The 18,025-nt window shown below is 54.5% G+C and overlaps 1 protein-coding gene across 1 annotated transcript; it reads right to left on the bottom strand.

Moving 5' to 3' along the window:
• Nucleotides 1-2,302: 2,302 nt before the first annotated feature.
• Nucleotides 2,303-14,349, bottom strand: LOC116756719 (chymosin). The gene is made up of 9 exons (XM_032637594.1): nucleotides 14,244-14,349; nucleotides 11,705-11,855; nucleotides 10,749-10,866; nucleotides 9,618-9,736; nucleotides 7,096-7,295; nucleotides 4,886-4,999; nucleotides 3,979-4,123; nucleotides 3,285-3,383; nucleotides 2,303-2,553 (listed from the first exon to the last, which is right to left on the bottom strand). The coding sequence occupies exons 1-9, from the start codon at nucleotides 14,303-14,305 to the stop codon at nucleotides 2,416-2,418; spliced, it is 1,146 nt and encodes a 381-aa protein (XP_032493485.1). The 5' UTR covers nucleotides 14,306-14,349; the 3' UTR covers nucleotides 2,303-2,415.
• Nucleotides 14,350-18,025: the final 3,676 nt, after the last annotated feature.

The following is an 18,025-nucleotide window of genomic DNA, read 5'->3' as shown; positions in this document are numbered from 1 at the left end:
AGGGCCACAGGAGGGCACCAAACCGGGCCTGGTCAGGAGATCCTAAAGAGGTCTGGACTGAAGGGAGATTTGAAGGACACTTAAACGTTGGACAAAGGATAGGACTGTGGAGAACATTCCAAGCAGGCCTTTCTCTGTAGCTAGGAGAAATCCCAGGAGCAGACTGTGAGGCTGCCATGGCCCATGAGACCCAGAGGGCGCTGCCCCCTCGGGACAAGGGTCTCTACCCGGGCCAGGTGGGCTGTGGGTGCGGTGGGGGACCATTTGGTCCAAGCTACCCATTTAAGAAAGTCATCACATAAATACGATGACTTTCTACATTACCTCCAACTGAGGCCTGGATGTTTAAGATACAATTTGTTAAGGGAAAACCACTGAAATATAACACAATTTTTGTGAGCCTGTTTGGCTTTTTTTTTAATCTACAGGAAGACTAAAAATAATGAAAGTGGCCCAGTTCTGTCTCATTCTTGGCAAACAGGCAGTATTGGTCTTAGATTTTAAAAAGTGCCTAATGCCAGAACTTACGCAGCACCACACTCGCCTCCCCGACCCCATAAGGCTGAAGCACCAACGCTGCCCTCTGCCCTTGAAGTCCCAGAACATTCTCCTGTGTCCTCTGCCCAAACCCACCCCAGGCCCCTCAGCTTCCCAGGGCTGCAGCCTGAGCCCTTCCTCTCCCACGTCACCCACCACGGTGCAGCCCTGCTTCTTCCCTACCAGAGGTCCCCAGTTCCCTCCACAGCCAGCACCGGCTGCTCAGCCACAGACGAGAAAGCCACTGACACAGCATCTCCACCACCCTGGGTCCCATCTTGTTTGTCCTTGGGTACAGCTGGGAAAGACCCCAGGAGATGCCCCCAGAGGGTCTCGTCAACAGGACCCCATCCGCAGCTCCTGTGGGAGCCCCCTGCCCCCTTCCTAAAGGACAGCCTCCTTTGTGAAGTGTCACAGCCACACCTGTAGCTTCAGGCTCTCTGAGACATGCCACGTGACTCACCTGCCCCTCAGCTGTTTGCAGGGCACGTGTGGTCAGGCTACAGTGAGGGCAGGGACTAGATAATAATGTGGTCCCAGACCCCTTTCCAAGGCCTTCTGAGAGTTCAGCTACTGTAAAGGTGTGACTTAAAGCCCAGTGACTGTACGGGGGGCAAGATTGTCTGTGATTTAGAAAAGTGAAACCTGATCAATGGTACCGTCCCCTTTAGGGAAAAGACTGTCAAAAGAAGGGGTGCAGGGCTTCCCTGGCGGCGCAGTGGTTGAGAGTCCGCCTGCCGATGCAGGGGACACGGGTTCGTGCCCCGGTCCGGGAGGATCCCACATGCCGCGGAGCGGCTGGGCCCGTGAGCCATGGCCGCTGAGCCTGCGTGTCCGGAGCCTGTGCTCCGCAACGGGAGAGGCCACAACGGTGAGAGGCCCGCGTACCGGAAAAAAAAAAAAAAAAAAGAAGAGGTACAGAGAAGGGAAGGAAGGTCGAGGGAGCAAACGTGCACAGCTCCTGCCAAGTGACCAAGCACTGGAATCTCCCCAGGAGGTTGGTCAGCTGCCCCTCACAGCACCTCAAAGTAGCATGACTGAGAAAAGCCTCTTACCTTTGCCTAGAGGCCCTTGTTCTGACCCCCTGATATTTGTATTTCTTCGGCGGACTCTCCCCTCCTCAGAAGACTGCAGGGACCTGTGAGCATGCGTGGTCTGTTCACTGACAGCTGTGGTCTTTGCTGACCTTTGACATGTCTGCCTCTGTGAGCCAGGGGACATGGGCCCGCTCTGGCGCTGTAGCTACTTTTCAGACGCTGGAGAATCAGGTGTGGAGCCTCTAAGACTGAGGATGGGACTCTGGGCTGTGGTTCTTCCCCACAGCAACCTCAGGACACTCAGATCTTCCCAGAGCCCTCTGCCTGTTCCACTAATGTCTTCTCCAAATGGCAGTCAAGGCCTTGTCTTAATAGAACTAGAGCCATTCTCTCCCTAGGCCAATATTCTCTACTCGGCCCGACCTCAAGCCCTTGTTCCCCGGGCGTAAGTCTCATCCTGCAAAAGTCTCCCTTACTGCACTCTTTCCCCAGAAAGACGGGAAGTAGGAAAACAGGAAGGCAAGACTGGTCTTGCTTTTAAAAACCTGACCTGAGCTTGAAATGGTCAATTCCCTTGTGAAAGTCTCCATCCATCCACAGTGTCCCCTGTGCTCCCCTACCCATGTGGCCCCCGTTCTGCCGAACACACCATGTGACTGTCACATCCCACCCCCAGAGCGGTGCAGGGATTCAGCCCCAAAGGAAGCCAGGCTTTGCAGAGATGTAGTATTTATTGAGAACCGTCTGCTTAAAAACCTCACCTATGTGTGTGCATGCGTGCAGGTGCATGTGTGTATGTGCGTGTGTTTGGGGACAGTGAGGTTCTTGGTCAGAGGTGCAATCAGACGGCCTTGGCCAGCCCCACGCGGTTGTTGGCCCTGTCAAAGACGCTGTAATACTCCCGGATGAAGACATCCCCCAGGATCCACTGCTGGGAATTATTTTCACCCTGGAAGCCACTGGTGCAGAAGCCCTGGTCCTGGGAAAGGGTAGGCTGACATGAAGCTGGTCCCAACCCCAGTTGCTGTGCCTCTCTGGACCCCACCCCCAGTCACTCTCTCATCTATTATTTCCTCTCACCCTTGAAATCACCTTCTGAGCTAAGCAAACAAGTATCAGATTCATCTACTCAACAGATGAAAAAATTGACATTCAAAAATGAAATGTCAGATCCAAGATCACCTGGTGGGTCCCCTCCCCATTCCCCCTCACTGATCCTCCCCACGCCCCCGTCCTCCTGCTCTTAGCACCTACGGCCCTGGTGACCAGCCAGAACAGGCCTGGGGACCCAAGACCTTGGCAGTTCGGGATGCTCAAGATTAGGTCAAAGCTGAAGCCAGCAGGGCAGTAGGGATGAGGCTTGGGTCCCCACAAAGCCCTGGTTATCAAGAAAAATCCCAGACAAAGCCCTAGGCCCCAGGGCTTAGAAGCTAGCGCAGTGGATGGAGGTTCCTACAGGTGGCTGTGGTCCCTCCCATCCCACCCTCCCTCAGGCCGCTGGGCTCGGTCCTTCCTGTCCGCACCATTTCTCCCAGGGTGAGGCTGCCGCAGCCACAAATGAGGCCCAAGGACCACAGACCCCACTCCGAAAGGCCAGGTGGTTTAAATGCACGTCCTGCTCTCTCCATCTAGCCCAAGCCAATGTGCTGAGTTGCCAGGAGGCAGGAGGGGAGCTGGGTGAGCCCAGGCTTCCTCTCCGGAGACTCATACCTGGTTGGTGTAGGCGGAGGGGGTCAGTGGGTACATTCTGCTGTTGATCTCAAAGACCACCGTAGGCATGCTGCTCAGGCTGCCGCAGTCGATGTCAAGCTAAAGACCAGAGGGAGGTCCTCTTAGAAGGGCCGTGGGTGTGATCTGACTGCCGGTAGCAGACAAAGTCCCAGGTGGGACCTCTGCCTCTGCACTGCAGCCAAGAAGTGGGGAGGGACCTGCTACTCAGAGGACCCCCAGGGAGGTCCTTAGACCTCAGAGGAGTCACACCGATGGGGACCAGCCCAGGGACAGACACCAGCTCGAGACAAGGAGTTGTTTGCCTTGACATTTCCCCTCCAAGCCCAGCCAGAGCTCCCAAGGACACTGAGAGCACTTAGCTGTCAGGGAGGAAGAGGGGAGACCCAGGGGTGGAGGGGGACAAGAGGGCGCAGCAAAGCTCAGTGAGTCGGGGATGTATGACCCTCCCTGCGGACAGGAAGTCAGATTGCAGCCACTGCACGAGACATAGGACCTCCAACAGCAAGTGAGCCAAAGCCAGAAAAGCTAGGCCATCTTGAAGGCCTCCCAGGAAATCCCAACCCCTGCAGGAATCCCAAACCCCTCACCGTTTCCCTTTGTCATTTCTTCCATGTGCAAAGGGGTTCCCTCTTCAGGGGGGTCTGGGGAGGTGGGGATAAGGGTCTGGCCTCACCTCACCATACCGGTTCTGTGTGGCTCCAATGGCCATCTGGATGTTAAGGATGTCACTGCTGGGTCCGACCAGCATGGAGGTGCCCGTGTCCAGGATGGCCTGACAGCCACCATCACAGGCCACCACCACACCGCCGATGGTGACACTGCAGAGGGGAAATAGGATGGCCTCGCAGCGCATCCAGCATCCACCCCTCCCTCTCTGGGTCCCTCCTAGCCTCCCCTGCCAGGATCCTTGGCAGGAAGGAAGTCCAGCCACCCCAGATCCTTTTCTTTGGGCTCCTTCCTGGAGCCCCCATAACTTCCTGAACTCAGAGAAAAGACCCAAAACCATTTTCTCCCAACTCAGTGGCTCAGTGGAGGCCACCTGACCTTCTATGGGACAGAAACTTCAATGAAACAACAAAGTCACGGGCATTAAGGGGTGGAATGAGTACCACACTGGTGGCCCAAAGATCTGGTTTCAAGCTTTCTCCTGCCATTTATTTGCTGCAAATTCCCCAGTCTTCTTACACTCAGGCTTCTTATCTACAAAATGGGTACATTAACCACCCCGTTCTTGATTTCCTCAAGGGATGCTCGAGAGGTTCAAAGTCGATGTTAGTAAATTACAAAATGAGGATAATCACAGCACCACCCCCACAGGGCTCTAGTGAGGACTAAACCAGGCAGTCATATTCTCACCCAGCACAACGCCTGGCAGGTAGTGGTGCTGGATAAGCACAGCTAGTCTTATTAATGAAGTGTAAGTGAATGTTTAGCATTCTCACTGACAGACACTTGGCCTTGGAGCATCTGATTCATACGTTAATGTGATGGTCTTACGAGCTACCGGGCTGACACCCAGACCCTCACATCCCCACACCTGGAGACAGCCTCTGGCAGGGTCACAGCTGCCGCTCACCCACCTGTCCACGGTAAACTGCCAGTACTTCTGCAAGGTCACAGGTATCCAGTGCAGGGATCCTGTGTAGTAGGAAGGGTCAATGGCCCCCAGCGTGAGCATACTCTCCTGGCCATTCCTGAAAACGAGGAAAGTCATGATGTGGGACTCCGACACCCTGGCTCTGCGAGGGGGTAGCCCAGCCCCACGCAGGGTTAGATGCGATTCAGACCCTGCCGCACTGCCCTCCCTGCCCCCAACACCCACCTCCACCCCAAAGGCTTCAGATGAGCTCTCCCACCTTCCCGGTACTCCAGGCTTTTCTTTGATACCAGCTGCAGCATCCTTTCTCTCTGAATTCTACAGCACCCACCCAGGCTGAGGCAGCACTAGAGCCCAGAGCATGGTCATTACTGTGGGAAGGGAGGTCAGGAAGTAGGAGGTCACGTGGCTGCTAGGCTCTGCTCAGGCCACTGTGTCCCTGCCCCCCACCACTCAAGGCTTTCGGCCCCCAGCCCTTTGGCCTCGAGTAGGAGAATGGGTCTTCAATGAGGTCCCACATGCTCTGGATGAAAACTGCCACCCCAGGGCTTCCCTGGTGGCGCAGTGGTTGAGAATCTGCCTGCTAATGCAGGGGACACGGGTTCGAGCCCTGGTCTGGGAGGATCCTACATGCCGCGGAGCAACTGGGCCCATGAGCCACAACTACTGCCTGCGCGTCTGAAGCCTGTGCTCCGCAACAAGAGAGGCCGCGATAGTGAGAGGCCTGCGCACCGCGATGAAGAGTGGCCCCTGCTTGCCACAACTAGAGAAAGCCCTTGCACAGAAACAAAGACCCAACACAGCCAAAATAAATTAATTAATTAATAAACTCCTACCCCCAACATCTTCTAAAAAAAAAAAAAAAACTGACACCCCAGCCCAAACCCTCTCTGCGCCTCCTGGGACTCTGTCTCATGGCCAGGAAACACCGGCACACTGTGGGTTACCTGCTTCTCACTCTGCAGCTCTTGTTCCTTGGCCTCATCAAGCTCTGTCCCACCTTCGGGCTCTGACACATGCCACCCCACTGCTTAAAATGTGCCATCCCTTTGTCTCACCTGTATATCACCCACTCAGGCCTCAGCAAAGCTTCCCCTGGCCACTCTGCACACACATATCTTGTCAGACTGGGCTGCCTGTCACTATTAAGCCTTCAGTACATGCAGATCTCCCCTGCAGGGAGTGCTCTTATCACAACTGTCATCATAATTGGATACGTAATTATGATGTGTGCGTTGTCCGTTTCCCCGGCTAAAAAGTTGACTCCCAGTTTGTCTTGTTTACTGATGTATCCCCGTCTCCTGGCACAGCCCCTGCACATAGTAAGGACCCATAAATATCCACTGAGTAAATGAATGAATGAATGCACCTATCTACCCCCTGCCTGGGTTACCCAGCTCCTTCTCCTGGGTGTGGTTCCCTTCTGCCAGTCCTGCCACCCACCCCTCTGCCTAGCAGAGCTGCCCCATCAGGCGGGTAGAGTGGGGAACACTGGACTGGGAGTCAGGAGCCCTGGGCCCTAGACATGGCTCGTCCACCAGTTTGAGGGTGACCATCCCGCCCAAGCCTCAGTTCCCTGCATATTGAAAAGAGAAGGTTGGACTCCTTTAGAGCCTGCTCTAAACATCTGTGAGTCTCAGTGACATCAATAAATGATTACTGAGGCCTGCCACTTTGGAAGAAAAGAGGTTAAAAGCCCGTATGCAGAGATGGATCCAGGCTTCTTTTTTTTTTTTTTTTTTTTTTTTTTTTTTTTTTGCGGTACGCGGGCCTCTCACTGTTGTGGCCTCTCCCGTTGCGGAGCACAGGCTCTGGAAGTGCAGGCTCAGCGGCCATGGCTCACAGGCCCAGCCACTCCGCGGCATGTGGGATCTTCCCGGACCGGGACACGAACCCACGTCCCCTGCATTAGCAGGCGGACTCTCAACCACTGCGCCACCAGGGAAGCCCCAGGCTCCCTTTTTTAAATGCCAGAAATGAAAGTCAAATTCTGGCCCAGTGGACTCTGGCTGCATCAATGGTCATGCTGGGGACCTTTAGACAGGAGGTTGGATGTTTCTGGAAGCAAGGAGAGGTTTGCTTTGATGCTGGTGACTATCCTTGTGTTGCAGCGTCCCCAAGGGGTGGACACTCCTCAGCTGACAGCCCCTGCCAGGACATGGAAGTCCAGCCCACACTGGGTGCAGCTCCTACCTGTCCAAGTAAACCGAGAACAGGTCTTGGGCCACCAGGTGTCTGTTCATCATGTTGTCAAACACAGGGACCGAGTACTCAGAGGCGAGGGAGGGGTAGGCCAGCCCCAGGATCCCATCGAACTCGGAGTAGGTGAAGACATCACCAGGTTCCTGGGTGCTCAGGCCCACAGTCTGCTGGTGGTCCACAATGTTGGAGACCTGCAAGAAAGGCAGAGTGACCTCCACCAGGGGGCCCTGCAGGCAGAGGACCCAGAAAGGTCGAGGGTCAGGCTCTGCCAGCCCGCCCTCCCTCTTTTAGACAGCGTAGCTATGTGAGCTTAAGAGAGAAAAGCCTCCTTTCCCAGCTCTGTGCTGTGGTTTTGAGGGAACTGGTCTGATGAGGCAGGGGACTGGGTGGCAGGGGAAGAGAGAGCATGGCTGGGGGTACAGACAGCAGTGCTCATGGTGCAGAGGTTGGGGGTGAGCCCAAAGAAGGGCATTAAACAAGGGACGCTCCAAGGCCCTCTGCCAGCCTAAAGCCCTCCCATCAGCTGCTGCACCAGGGCATCTCCCAGGGAAGAGCCGTGGGAGCAGCATGATGGACAGAAAGAACAAGCACGCAGTTTGCACCGGAAAAGATCCCGCTGGGCCTTCCCTGGTGGCGCAGTGGTTGGGAGTCCGCCTGCCGATGCAGGGGACACAGGTTCGTGCTCCGGCCTGGGAAGATCCCACATGCCGCGGAGCGGCTGGGCCCGTGAGGCACGGCCGCTGAGCCTGCGCGTCCGGAGCCTGTGTTCCACAACGGGAGAGGCCACAGCAGTGAGAGGCCCACGTACCGCAAAAGAAAAAAAAAAAAAGAATAAAAGATCCCGCTGTGCATCCTTGCTCTGTCGTGTGCTGTGTGACCTTGGACAAGTACCTCTCTGAACCTCAATCTCCTCATCTGTTACAGGGAATAATAATACCTGCATCTCAAGCCAGTGCTTAGACTAAAGAATATGAATGCTGAACGTTTATCGCGCACTTACTAAATGTATGATCAGTGAACCTTTATCGGCACTCTGCAGAGAAGTGCTAACCCCAAAGTGTCCTATCAACCTGCCCGCTTCCCTGGAAGGCTGACGCGTCCACTAGCCTATTCTGAGCTCCCACAGCGGCCCACCAGGCCTCCTGCTTCTACTCTGTCCCCTTATAACCCATCCTCCACACAGGTAGCCAAAGCGAAATGGAGAGTGGACATCCTCATGTCACCCCTTGCTCCACAGCCTCCTGAAGGTATTCAGGATGAAACCTGCGTCCTAGAGTCCCCTCATGCTCTGGTCCCTTAGCTCACCCTGCTCCACCCACACTGATCTTTCTCTTCCTTGGGTGCCCCACTCATTCTCACTTCATGTGAGACTTCTGTGGGTGGCAGGGGGGAGGGAGGTCCTGACCCCTGAGCCTCTCTCTCCCACCCCCTGCCCAAGGTGGGTGAGCGAAGACAGCAAGATGCACCACGGCTCAGGCCCACAGCAAGGGCCAGCTCTTCCGTGAAGATGCAGGATTTCCCCCCAGAACCCAAAATAGCAGAAAATAGCAAAACCTCGGCCGGGGAATCGGCCTTCCAGACGTCTGTCTGCTGGGCCACCTCAGCCAGTGGCTCTGGTGCTGACTCCTGGGGAGGCCTGAGCTGGGAGGGCAGCTCCTCAGCTGAGGAGAGGGCTGTCAGCAGAGAAGGGCTGTGTCCTTTTGGGCTTGACGTAGAAAAGACTTCAGCCAGACTTTGGGAAGAACTAAAGGAAGATCAAGGGGAAGAGCACCAAGGGATGCTGCTTGAGTTTTAATCTCAGATGGTGGATGAGGACGAAAAGAAAGATGTTAACGTGTGTCGGGCACTTACTATGTGCTGGCCACTGTATTAAGTACTTCAGAAGCCAAAAAGGAACAAGAGCAAGGGGAGCCCTTGCCCAGAGGGCACAGATGCTCTCTGACATGAAAGAAGATGCAGCTCTGTGACTGATGAAGAATGAGGTCAAGCCCAGAGAGTCAGAGACGGGGGTCTGACACTCAGCTCCCATTGTCCCCCAGCTGTGCCACTTCAGGCAAGTTATCAGCTCATCTGAGCCTCGGGTCCCTCATCTGAACAATGGGGATGAGAACACCTCCCTCAAAGGGCTGTTGAAAGGACTCAATTTAAAATGAGATCACACAGGTGACGCTGAAGAGCTCAGAACTGGCAAAGACTCAGGATTCAGGACTCACTATGGCAAGGTCAAGTGAGAAAAGGGTTAGGAGGATGGAAACCGGACCCAGAGAAGCGTGTCAGGTGGGGCTCTGGGGACTGACATGCGAAGGAAACGGGGAAGGGAGGGAGGGACACCCCACAGCTGCTGCTGGCTAACATCCTTCTCAGAGTCCTCCCCCACAGGGCCACCAACAGGGCCAGGACCCAAAGGGCCTCTTGGCACCAGCTGTGGCACAACCCAGAGCCCGGGTTTCTGGGTGCGAGAGTGGCTGGTATGAGGGGAAGGCGAGGGCTGGCTGGCCCCAGGCGCCACTCACAGTGACGGTGTCGTAGCCCAGGAAGCCCTGCATGCTGCCCGTGCCGTACTGGATGGACAGGGGCTTGCCCATGTTCTGGAAGGTGGACGACATGCTTGGGTCGAAGCGGTGGTGATTTTCTGGAACACAGACTCAGGGTTAGTGGGGCTTGTAACATCTCACCACTCGACAGTGCCAGTGGGAGCTGAATCCTCACCAGGTCTTGTAAGAATATCGTCTAAATACTAACGATTCTCTCTACTGAAAATAAGCAAGAAAGTTATTCCTTGCTGCTCAACCCAACTCTCTGACCCCCAGTGCTACCTTCGTAGCTCCCAAACAAAAAAAAGGAAGAAGAAAATCATCCCTGTGGTTTCCCGAGACCGGCTTCTACCAGCTTTGTAATTTCCCGCAACTCTTTTTGCTTCACTAAACATTGGTTTCCTCACCTGGTAAGTGGGGATAAAAAGAGCACCAACCTCCCAGGATTGTGGGAGAAATAAACTATGTACATATATTAAATGTTTACTCAGGGGCTTCCCTGGTGGAGCCGTGGTTAGGAGTCCACCTGCCAGTTCAGGGGACATGGGTTCGCACCCTGGTCCGGGAAGACCCCACATGCCTCTGAGCAGCTAGGCCTACATGCCACAGCTACTGAAGCCCGTGCAACTAGAGCCCGTGCTCCGCAACAAGAGAAGCCACCGCCATGAGAAGCCCACACACCACAACTAGAGAAAGCCCGCTCACAGCAACGAAGACCCAAAAAACTCAGCCAAAAAAAAAATAACAACAACAAAAAAGTTTACTCAGTACCTCTCACTTCATTCTCCTAGGACCCACTGGCATGTTGTAGCCCCATTTTACAGAAAGAAAAACTGAGGACCCGCGAGGGTAAAGAGTCTGCCTTGGCTCCTAATAGAGCCAAAAAATAAAAAGGAAGAAAGCAAAGTCCCCTCATTTCTCACTGGTGCTTTATACATCAGCCTGTGATTTGCACACCTTCCCAGTCTGTGGCCATTTGGAAGGGTTGAGCGAGCGAGGCTGGGCATGTCCAAGCAAGCTCTCCTTCCCCCTACGTTTACCCCCAGCCACCCTGACCGTGGCTGGCAGAGCAGAGGGGTAGCCAGGGCGGGGCGGGGGGGAGTCACTCACGGCAGGCGTCGCTCTTGCAGTAGACAGAGGGCACCCAGAGGTCAGAGGAGCCAGTGTCAAACACCACAGTGAACTCCTGGGACGGTGTCCCAATGTAGATATTCCCGAAGTACTGACTCTGAGGACAGACAACACTGGGTGAGGGTTGATGTTCGGCACGGAGCCTGTTCAGTTCTGTAGGCCCTGTGCTTTCTGCCCACAGACCTAGGAGGCTGAGGGGGAAGAAACGGAAGGAGGATCCCTGGGGGGTTCTTCATTCCCCGGTCCCCACGCTGAGCTCCGACCCCAGCCATGTTTGTCTTGCCCCTCCCGCAAGCCCTACATTCACTGCTGGAATCAGCCCCCAAAGCATACACTGGACCAAAAGGTAAGTCCTCTCTGGTAGGGAGTCTGGGCCACCCTGCCAGGGGCAGGGACATAGTGATGGGGCACCAGCTAGGTACAGACCCCAGACGCAAGCTGTCCTGGCTGCCCCTCCTTTCCCGCTCTCCCCACGGGTCAGTACTGGGGCCGAGGCGGGGATGGGGATGACCTGGATAAGGAAACGAGGGCACAGAAGAGAAAAACAGCAGGTTGTTTACTGCCAAGAGTGACAGATGAGAGAGACGGTCTCCAGAAAGGAAGAGGGCACAGGGGGCACTCCTGCCATGTCCCAGGCAGCTGCCCCCTCCCTGCCAAGCCCAGCCCAAGACATGGGTTCCCTGGACCCACAAATGCAGGCATGAGGTTGGATCTGGGAGCAGACCATGTACCCCGGAGGGATGCTGTCCGCAGGAAGGTCGTCTGAGGTGCAGGGATTGGTTTTACAGGGCCTGCTGGCCCCTGGGAGATACTGAGGGGTGGGAGACGGCCCCACATCCCCCGGGGCGCCATGACTCCTGAAAGAAGGAAAGAGGCAGGGGGCAGCCAACACACTGTGTGGGAATCATTACGGGAAGGCAGGCAGAGCCACTCACATCCAGGTAGCTGGTCAGGGGCTCGCTGGCCACCTCCCCGAAGCTGGAGTACTTGCTGTTGACGGCAGACTGGTGTTTCCGCAGGAAGTCCTCCAGGAGCCCATGCTCCTTTAGTGTCTTTCTCAGGGGTTTGCCTTTGTGCAGAGGGATCCTGAGGAAAGGGGAAGAATTCGTGGTGAGGTGGGCATCTCCACAGGACTGCCCAGCCTCAGAGAAGTGACCAGAGGCTCTGGGCTCCATAAGCCACCCCCACAATCTTGTACCATAACCCGAAGTAAAAATTGTATTCTACATCAGTTCACAAATCCGCGCCAGCCCTTACTAAATGCAATGCACTCTGACGTTTCCTACTCCTTTCCCTTTTTTAATGGTGCTGGAGACTCAATCGATGTATTTTATAACCCGCTAATGAGCTTTGCAACTCCAAGGTTTGAAAGACACTAAGCGTATTCTCATTCAGTCTCCAGTTCTTACTGTAGACCTACTATGTGCCAGGCTCCATATGGGGCACAGGGGACACAATGGGGAAAAGGGTGCAGTCTTACCCTCCAGAAGCATACTGTCTGGAGAGAAAAACGGTGTCCCCCACACTCTGGAAAACGCTATGACAATGTTCCTACCCTTTGCCAACCCCTGTTCTCTGCTCTCTGGGCAGCCTAACGTGGGTGGAAATTCTTCAAAGGGTTTCAGCACAGAGTGTGGTCCCCAGGGAACTTGGTTAGAATTTAGATGTTGGGTGATGGAGGCAGATCAGCAGGAAGAGAATCGAGAAGGAAGACGGCAGAAGCTGGGTCAAGACCTGGTCTCCCCAAAGCCCGCAGAGCTTCAGCTTCTTCTCTGTGAAATGCATTATCTCTTCCTTTCCAGCCTTCTCGGGGCCTGCTGTGGACCAACTGAGTGGCTTAACCTCTCCGGCTCTTAGTTTCCTCTCCTGCAGATTGAAGGACTGGAGCGTGATGGTTCCCAATGTCCCTCCCAGCTCTAAGAATCACATGATTCTCCTCCTATTTTAAGGCCTATTTTAAGGACAACTGGAGACTACAGGTGTGAAAGTGCTCTGAGAGTAATAAAATGGCAGCAGCTTTAAGACCCATAAAGAAAACGGGTTTTCTCATGTTGCTCATGTCCCAAGTGGATCCCACATGGAACAACCTCGTATGTGAGTTATGGTCTCTTGTCTGGCGCCTTCCCACCCCCAGCCCTCAGGTGTGACATCAGCGGGGACCTGATCTATAAATGAAAGGTTCTCGAGACATTTCTCAGCCTTTGTCTCTGATGATAGAAAAGAACTTCAGCCCAAAAGGAGGGAGGCTGGACTGAGCTCCTGGGAGCAAGCCCACAGCTGCCCTTTCCCATGTCCAAGCCCCCGGTGCTTTCTGCTTTTTCCAGGTCCGGTTCTCACTGGCTACAAGATCCACTGGCTGAGTGCCTGGCGACTCCCACACTAGTAACTGCAACTCTGCTGAGCTGTCCCATCACAACACAAGACCCAGAGAGCCTCCCTCAGGGCAAGCGAGCATCAGAGGTAGTCCACCGCCCCACTATGGCGGCCCTGAACACAGGCTCCAACCACCATGAGACTTCCACCCACTGCTGCCTCCAGGCCTGTGCTGAGGCCACCAGATGCCTGACACTTGGAATAACTCCACTTTCAGGACCACCACAAGCAGCCCCCACTGGTCAAAGACACTGGACCTCTTTTTAGGGATCCTGCTTCCCAGGGATGGATTCAGGTTTCCCTGGGCTCGGACCTTGACAGGGCTCGAACCTGGGAACCAGAGGTAGTGTGACGGTCTTTGGCAAGAGACTGGGACCACCTGGGACCAAGTCCTGGCTCCTCCGTTTTTAATCATGTGGCCTTGGGCAGCTCACGGACCCTCCCTGAACAACAGTTTCCTCGTCTGTAAAATGCAAATAATATATCTACCTAATCTCTGAGGCTTAGTATAGGTAAAGACCTAGTTAAGTGTCTGGCACCTAGTAGCAAGCAGCTCCATAAGTATCAGTTATTATTTTGGGAGGAGAACCTGGGAACTTCACCCACAAAGGATTTGGACAAAATAACGAGAACTTTATTTTGTTTAACAGATGTACACATAGCTCTTACAATGTGCCAGGCACGGTTCAGAGCATTTTACAAATACTAACTCATATACCCCGCATGATAACCCCATAAGATGGATACTTCTGTCATCCTAATTTTACAAATTTATGTTAAGTGGTGTTAGAGAGTTACGTTAGTGATGGAGCTGGGGATCAAATCGCAGGCAGTTTAACTCCAGAAGCCATGCCCTTAATCCCCCAGGCAGCCCATCTGACCCCCTGTTCTCGTTCATCACGCCCTGAAGAGAGTAACGGAGCACTTTAGAGGGAAAGGCCCAAAACACGAAGGCAAGACTGACCGGGAGCGACTATCTTGGGAAACTGCAACATGTCCTTGAGGACTCCACGGGGCAACAATGGCTGGAAGACCATGGAGAAACCCACACAGAGCTGATGCATGCGATGCCCATCCCCTCCCCTGGGGCCTGACACCCACCTGGTGATCCCAGTGCCCTGGGAGAGAGCGAGGACTGAAAGTAGCACCACGAGACACCTCATCCTGGACCTGGGTCTGACCACCACTCTAGCCAGTGCCCACTCCCAACAGCCTTTATAGAGAATGCGGGGTTCCCTCTGGCTGGGAGCCCAGGCTGCAGAGATAGCCCCTAAACTCAGGCCACTCCACAAACACATTAAGATAGCACCCAGACTACACAACACCTGCTCTGATAAGGGCCACTCCCGGGACTTCAAAGCTGAAGGGTACACATGCCTGATCTTCAGGCCAGGAAATGTCACTCTCACCTTCCTGATCTGATTTCCCCTTTCAAACAGGACTTCTTGGGCTAACACAGGTGGAGCCACTGCCAGAGTCCTATCTCATGTCCCACCTTATGGTCTGTAAAGAGGCCTATTTCCAGTGAGCCCCTTCCTGCCCTAGCTGCCTCCCGTCCCTGGGCCTGACTTCACGGGAGCCCCAGCCGGCCCTATCCTGGAGTCTCCCTGCCCAGTCCTCCCAGGCCAGGTTTCCTGGGTCCACTCAGTCTTCTCCCCAAGTGGCATCTGAGGCCAAGAGTGCCTGTTCAGCCTGTCATCTCCATCTAAGAGAGACACAGATCCAAGATTCCTGCTCCCCCAGGGTGTGGCCCTTTGTTCCATGTTGGAAGGGCATTGGGAAGGGGCGGGAGTAGACACCAGATCCCATGAACAGTTGGGAGGCCTGAAGAGGGTAAACAGGGAGGGCAAGCATGTGCCACACGTGGAGGGGTAGGAGGAAGCTATGACATGAGGGTCAGGTTTGGGGAACAGGTTAAGCCCATCTAAGCCACACACAGAGGACACAGAAGAGCTTCTTGGAGGTACACATGCAGGGGCTTGTGATGAGGAGAGGGTCCCAGGGTCCAGGCCAGATTGGCCAGATATGCTCTCAGGCCTGTAGCCTGGGAGAGAATCAGGGCCAAAAGGAAAACAAAGACTTAGCCACAAAAGTGGAAGTCACATCCCAGGACAGGAGTGAGGGGAGGCTATGAACTGGGAGCTCAGGCTCAAGTTAGAATAAGGCAGGGGCTTTGGGACCACAGGTGCGAGGGAGACTAGAGTGCCAGCCATCCACACCCTGTAGGACAGATGTCTGCAAAGTGAGGGAGGCCTGGTGGTGTGGAAGAGGGGAGCATGGGCCTGGAACAGAGAGGGCAGGTTGGGCAGCTGAAGAGGTGAGCATATGGTGGGCCTGTGGTGGGCCCCGGACATGGGCAGGGGGTGGTCTGGGAGGGGCAGATCCAGAAGCTCCTGTATTTGACTTGTAAGGGCCTCAGGAGGCCAGTCGACAGGTAATCTGAGTGTTTTATGACAGGCTTGAGGAGGACAGGCAGACCCCACCCTGGCCATGGCAATGCCCACCCTCATATCCTTTCCCAGTAGCCCAGGATGCTGCTGCTTCTCAGGCCCCAGGAAGCAGCCATGGGCACGTCCAGCTTTCCAAAAGCACCCTCGTGACGTCATCAAGGCACCCTCTCTTTCCAAAACCAGGGAAGCAGAGAGAAAAAAACGCCACCTGATGGTACAACTTGTTTCCCATTTCCTTCCCTGAGAACGCCGCCCTGCCAGGCCAGGCAGGGCCTGCGTGTCCTGTCCCAGTGGCCCTGCATCCGACTGCTGTTTCCTCCCAAACATCAGCACCCAGCATGCCACATAGTAGATGCTCAATTAAATGCTTGTTTAAGCAAATGAATGAATGAATGGTCTTACCGCCACTCTTGAGGAATACCTAGCAGGCCGCATCTTTATTGTGCCCTTCAGATGAAGACATGGAGGCTCAGAGAGGTTAAAGGGCTTGCCCGTAAGGAAGAAGAGCTTGAACTGCCACAAGACTCTTGGTCTGATGCTCTACATACACTATACCACAGGGCCCGACAGGCTGTAAGAAGTTCATGAGTTTACAGTGTCGAGTCTGGGGCAGCACTGCTTCTAGCTCACTCCTCTCAACTTTTGGACATTCCTTGGGACAGCCATACTTATGAGCAATGGGGCCATTGGCAGCATCTGGGGCTGGGACCCGCAGGGGTCAGCACATCAGGCAAGAGTGCTATACCACCCCGCTCCATGTCACCAGTGGCCCAGCCTGACCCAGCAGCAAACACTACTGAACAATGAGTCTTGGAAGTCAGGCTCAGCCCCCTCCCCGTCAGCAAGGTGACCCTCAAAGCCAAGAACCAAAGCACTGGTTTCTCCGTGTTTATTCACAAGATTGGGATCATTCTAACAGCATTCAAGTGCACACTATCAGGAAGGCTGCCCCAGACTGCACAGGATGTTAGGACTGTATATCCCCAGGAAGCGGGCCAAAAATTGCAAAAAGCTTTTAGGAAAGCCACGATAAGATTTCATCACCGGGTACCCAGAGCCAGGTGGGAGCGACTCTCCTTGGTCTAGATTCCTTGAGTCTGGGAACTGACCCACAAAAGTGGCTCAAACAAAATCAGGGCCCCGGGACAGCCTTTCCTGGGTACCCAACCTTGTGACCTCCACTCAGACGTGAGTGGCAACAACACCAACTCACCTCATCCTGAGAATCTCCTATGGGCTCACACTGGACAGAGGCGTGGAGCTGGTGCCATCTCCAGCCCCAGGGAGCCACAGTCGGGTGGGGGACAAATTGGCCCTGGTATGTTACCCTGTTGTGATCCAAAGGGCCAGACACCTCCTCTGCAGGGGCTCGTTGGCAGGGGAGCGTGGTTTCTGTAAAGTACACGTGGGATGATCCTGGACTTGAATCCTGGGTCTCCATGTGTAATTACCCTGGGCTTGAACTCTGGGTCTCCCACATGGTGTTGTGACCTTGAGCGAATCCCTTTACTTCTGTGTGCCTCAGTTTCCTCTTCTGTAGGGTAGAGACGATGACACTGAGAGGGTCATGTGAGGGTCAAAGATAAGAGAGTCCAGGGCTGCTGTTTGTTAGGCCTTCTACAAGTAGGAGGCATAGCGACTGCGGTTGTGGGACCTTGAACATTTCAATCGTTCCCCGGCCTCGGTTCCTCATCTGTGAAATGTGGGATTTACAAGCTCATGGAGCTGGTCTGAATCTCAGATGTGTCCACAGCAGCAGTTCTTTTTGAGCTCTATAAATCAGTTGAATTTCTGCCCTGTGCCCGGAGCCCTCCAGACTGAGGCGCAAATTAACCTTAGCCATTTTTGCACAGTGCCCCACAGATGTGCTTTGGCACACGTGACTCTCCAGCCCACCAAGTTTACGGGGGCGTGGGTGGGCAGCAGTGCCCTGTGGTCTTTCCTTGTCCCTGCCTGGGTCCCTGTTGCCTCCATGTCTCACCTGAGCCCCCAGCCTTCTGGAAGCTTCCATGGTCATCCTCCCCAAGACAGGCCACGCGGCCACTCCACCCTGATCTTGCCACCTACCTGCGCCACTGACAGGAAGCAGGGTCCATGTCCCCGCCACTCAGAATCTGCCTGACTCCCCTGCCTCTGCCTTCTACACCCTCTGAGGAGCCCCAAATTCCCCCAGGGCTTCAGGAGAAACACATCCTGACCTGGAAACCCTGCAAGTCCCTTCTGCTTTCTGCCCACATCTTCCCTGAGCAAAAAAAGGTAAAGCTGGCTTTTCCTTTCCTGAAGAAAAGAGAAAGGAGAAAAATGAGAGGAGTTTTTTAAAAAGTCATAAATCAGTACCTCAAAATATTATTCAGCCACACTTAAAGCCTATACCATGCATCACGTGCTTCGTTAGTGTCAGACACCATGCATTTACTCTTTTAAAAGGTCTCC

This window comes from Phocoena sinus, chromosome 1 (genome assembly GCF_008692025.1).
Source record: "Phocoena sinus isolate mPhoSin1 chromosome 1, mPhoSin1.pri, whole genome shotgun sequence".
NCBI lineage: Eukaryota > Metazoa > Chordata > Mammalia > Artiodactyla > Phocoenidae > Phocoena > Phocoena sinus.
Note: the sequence above shows the minus strand (reverse complement) of the source record. Positions and strands in the feature narration are given on the sequence as shown.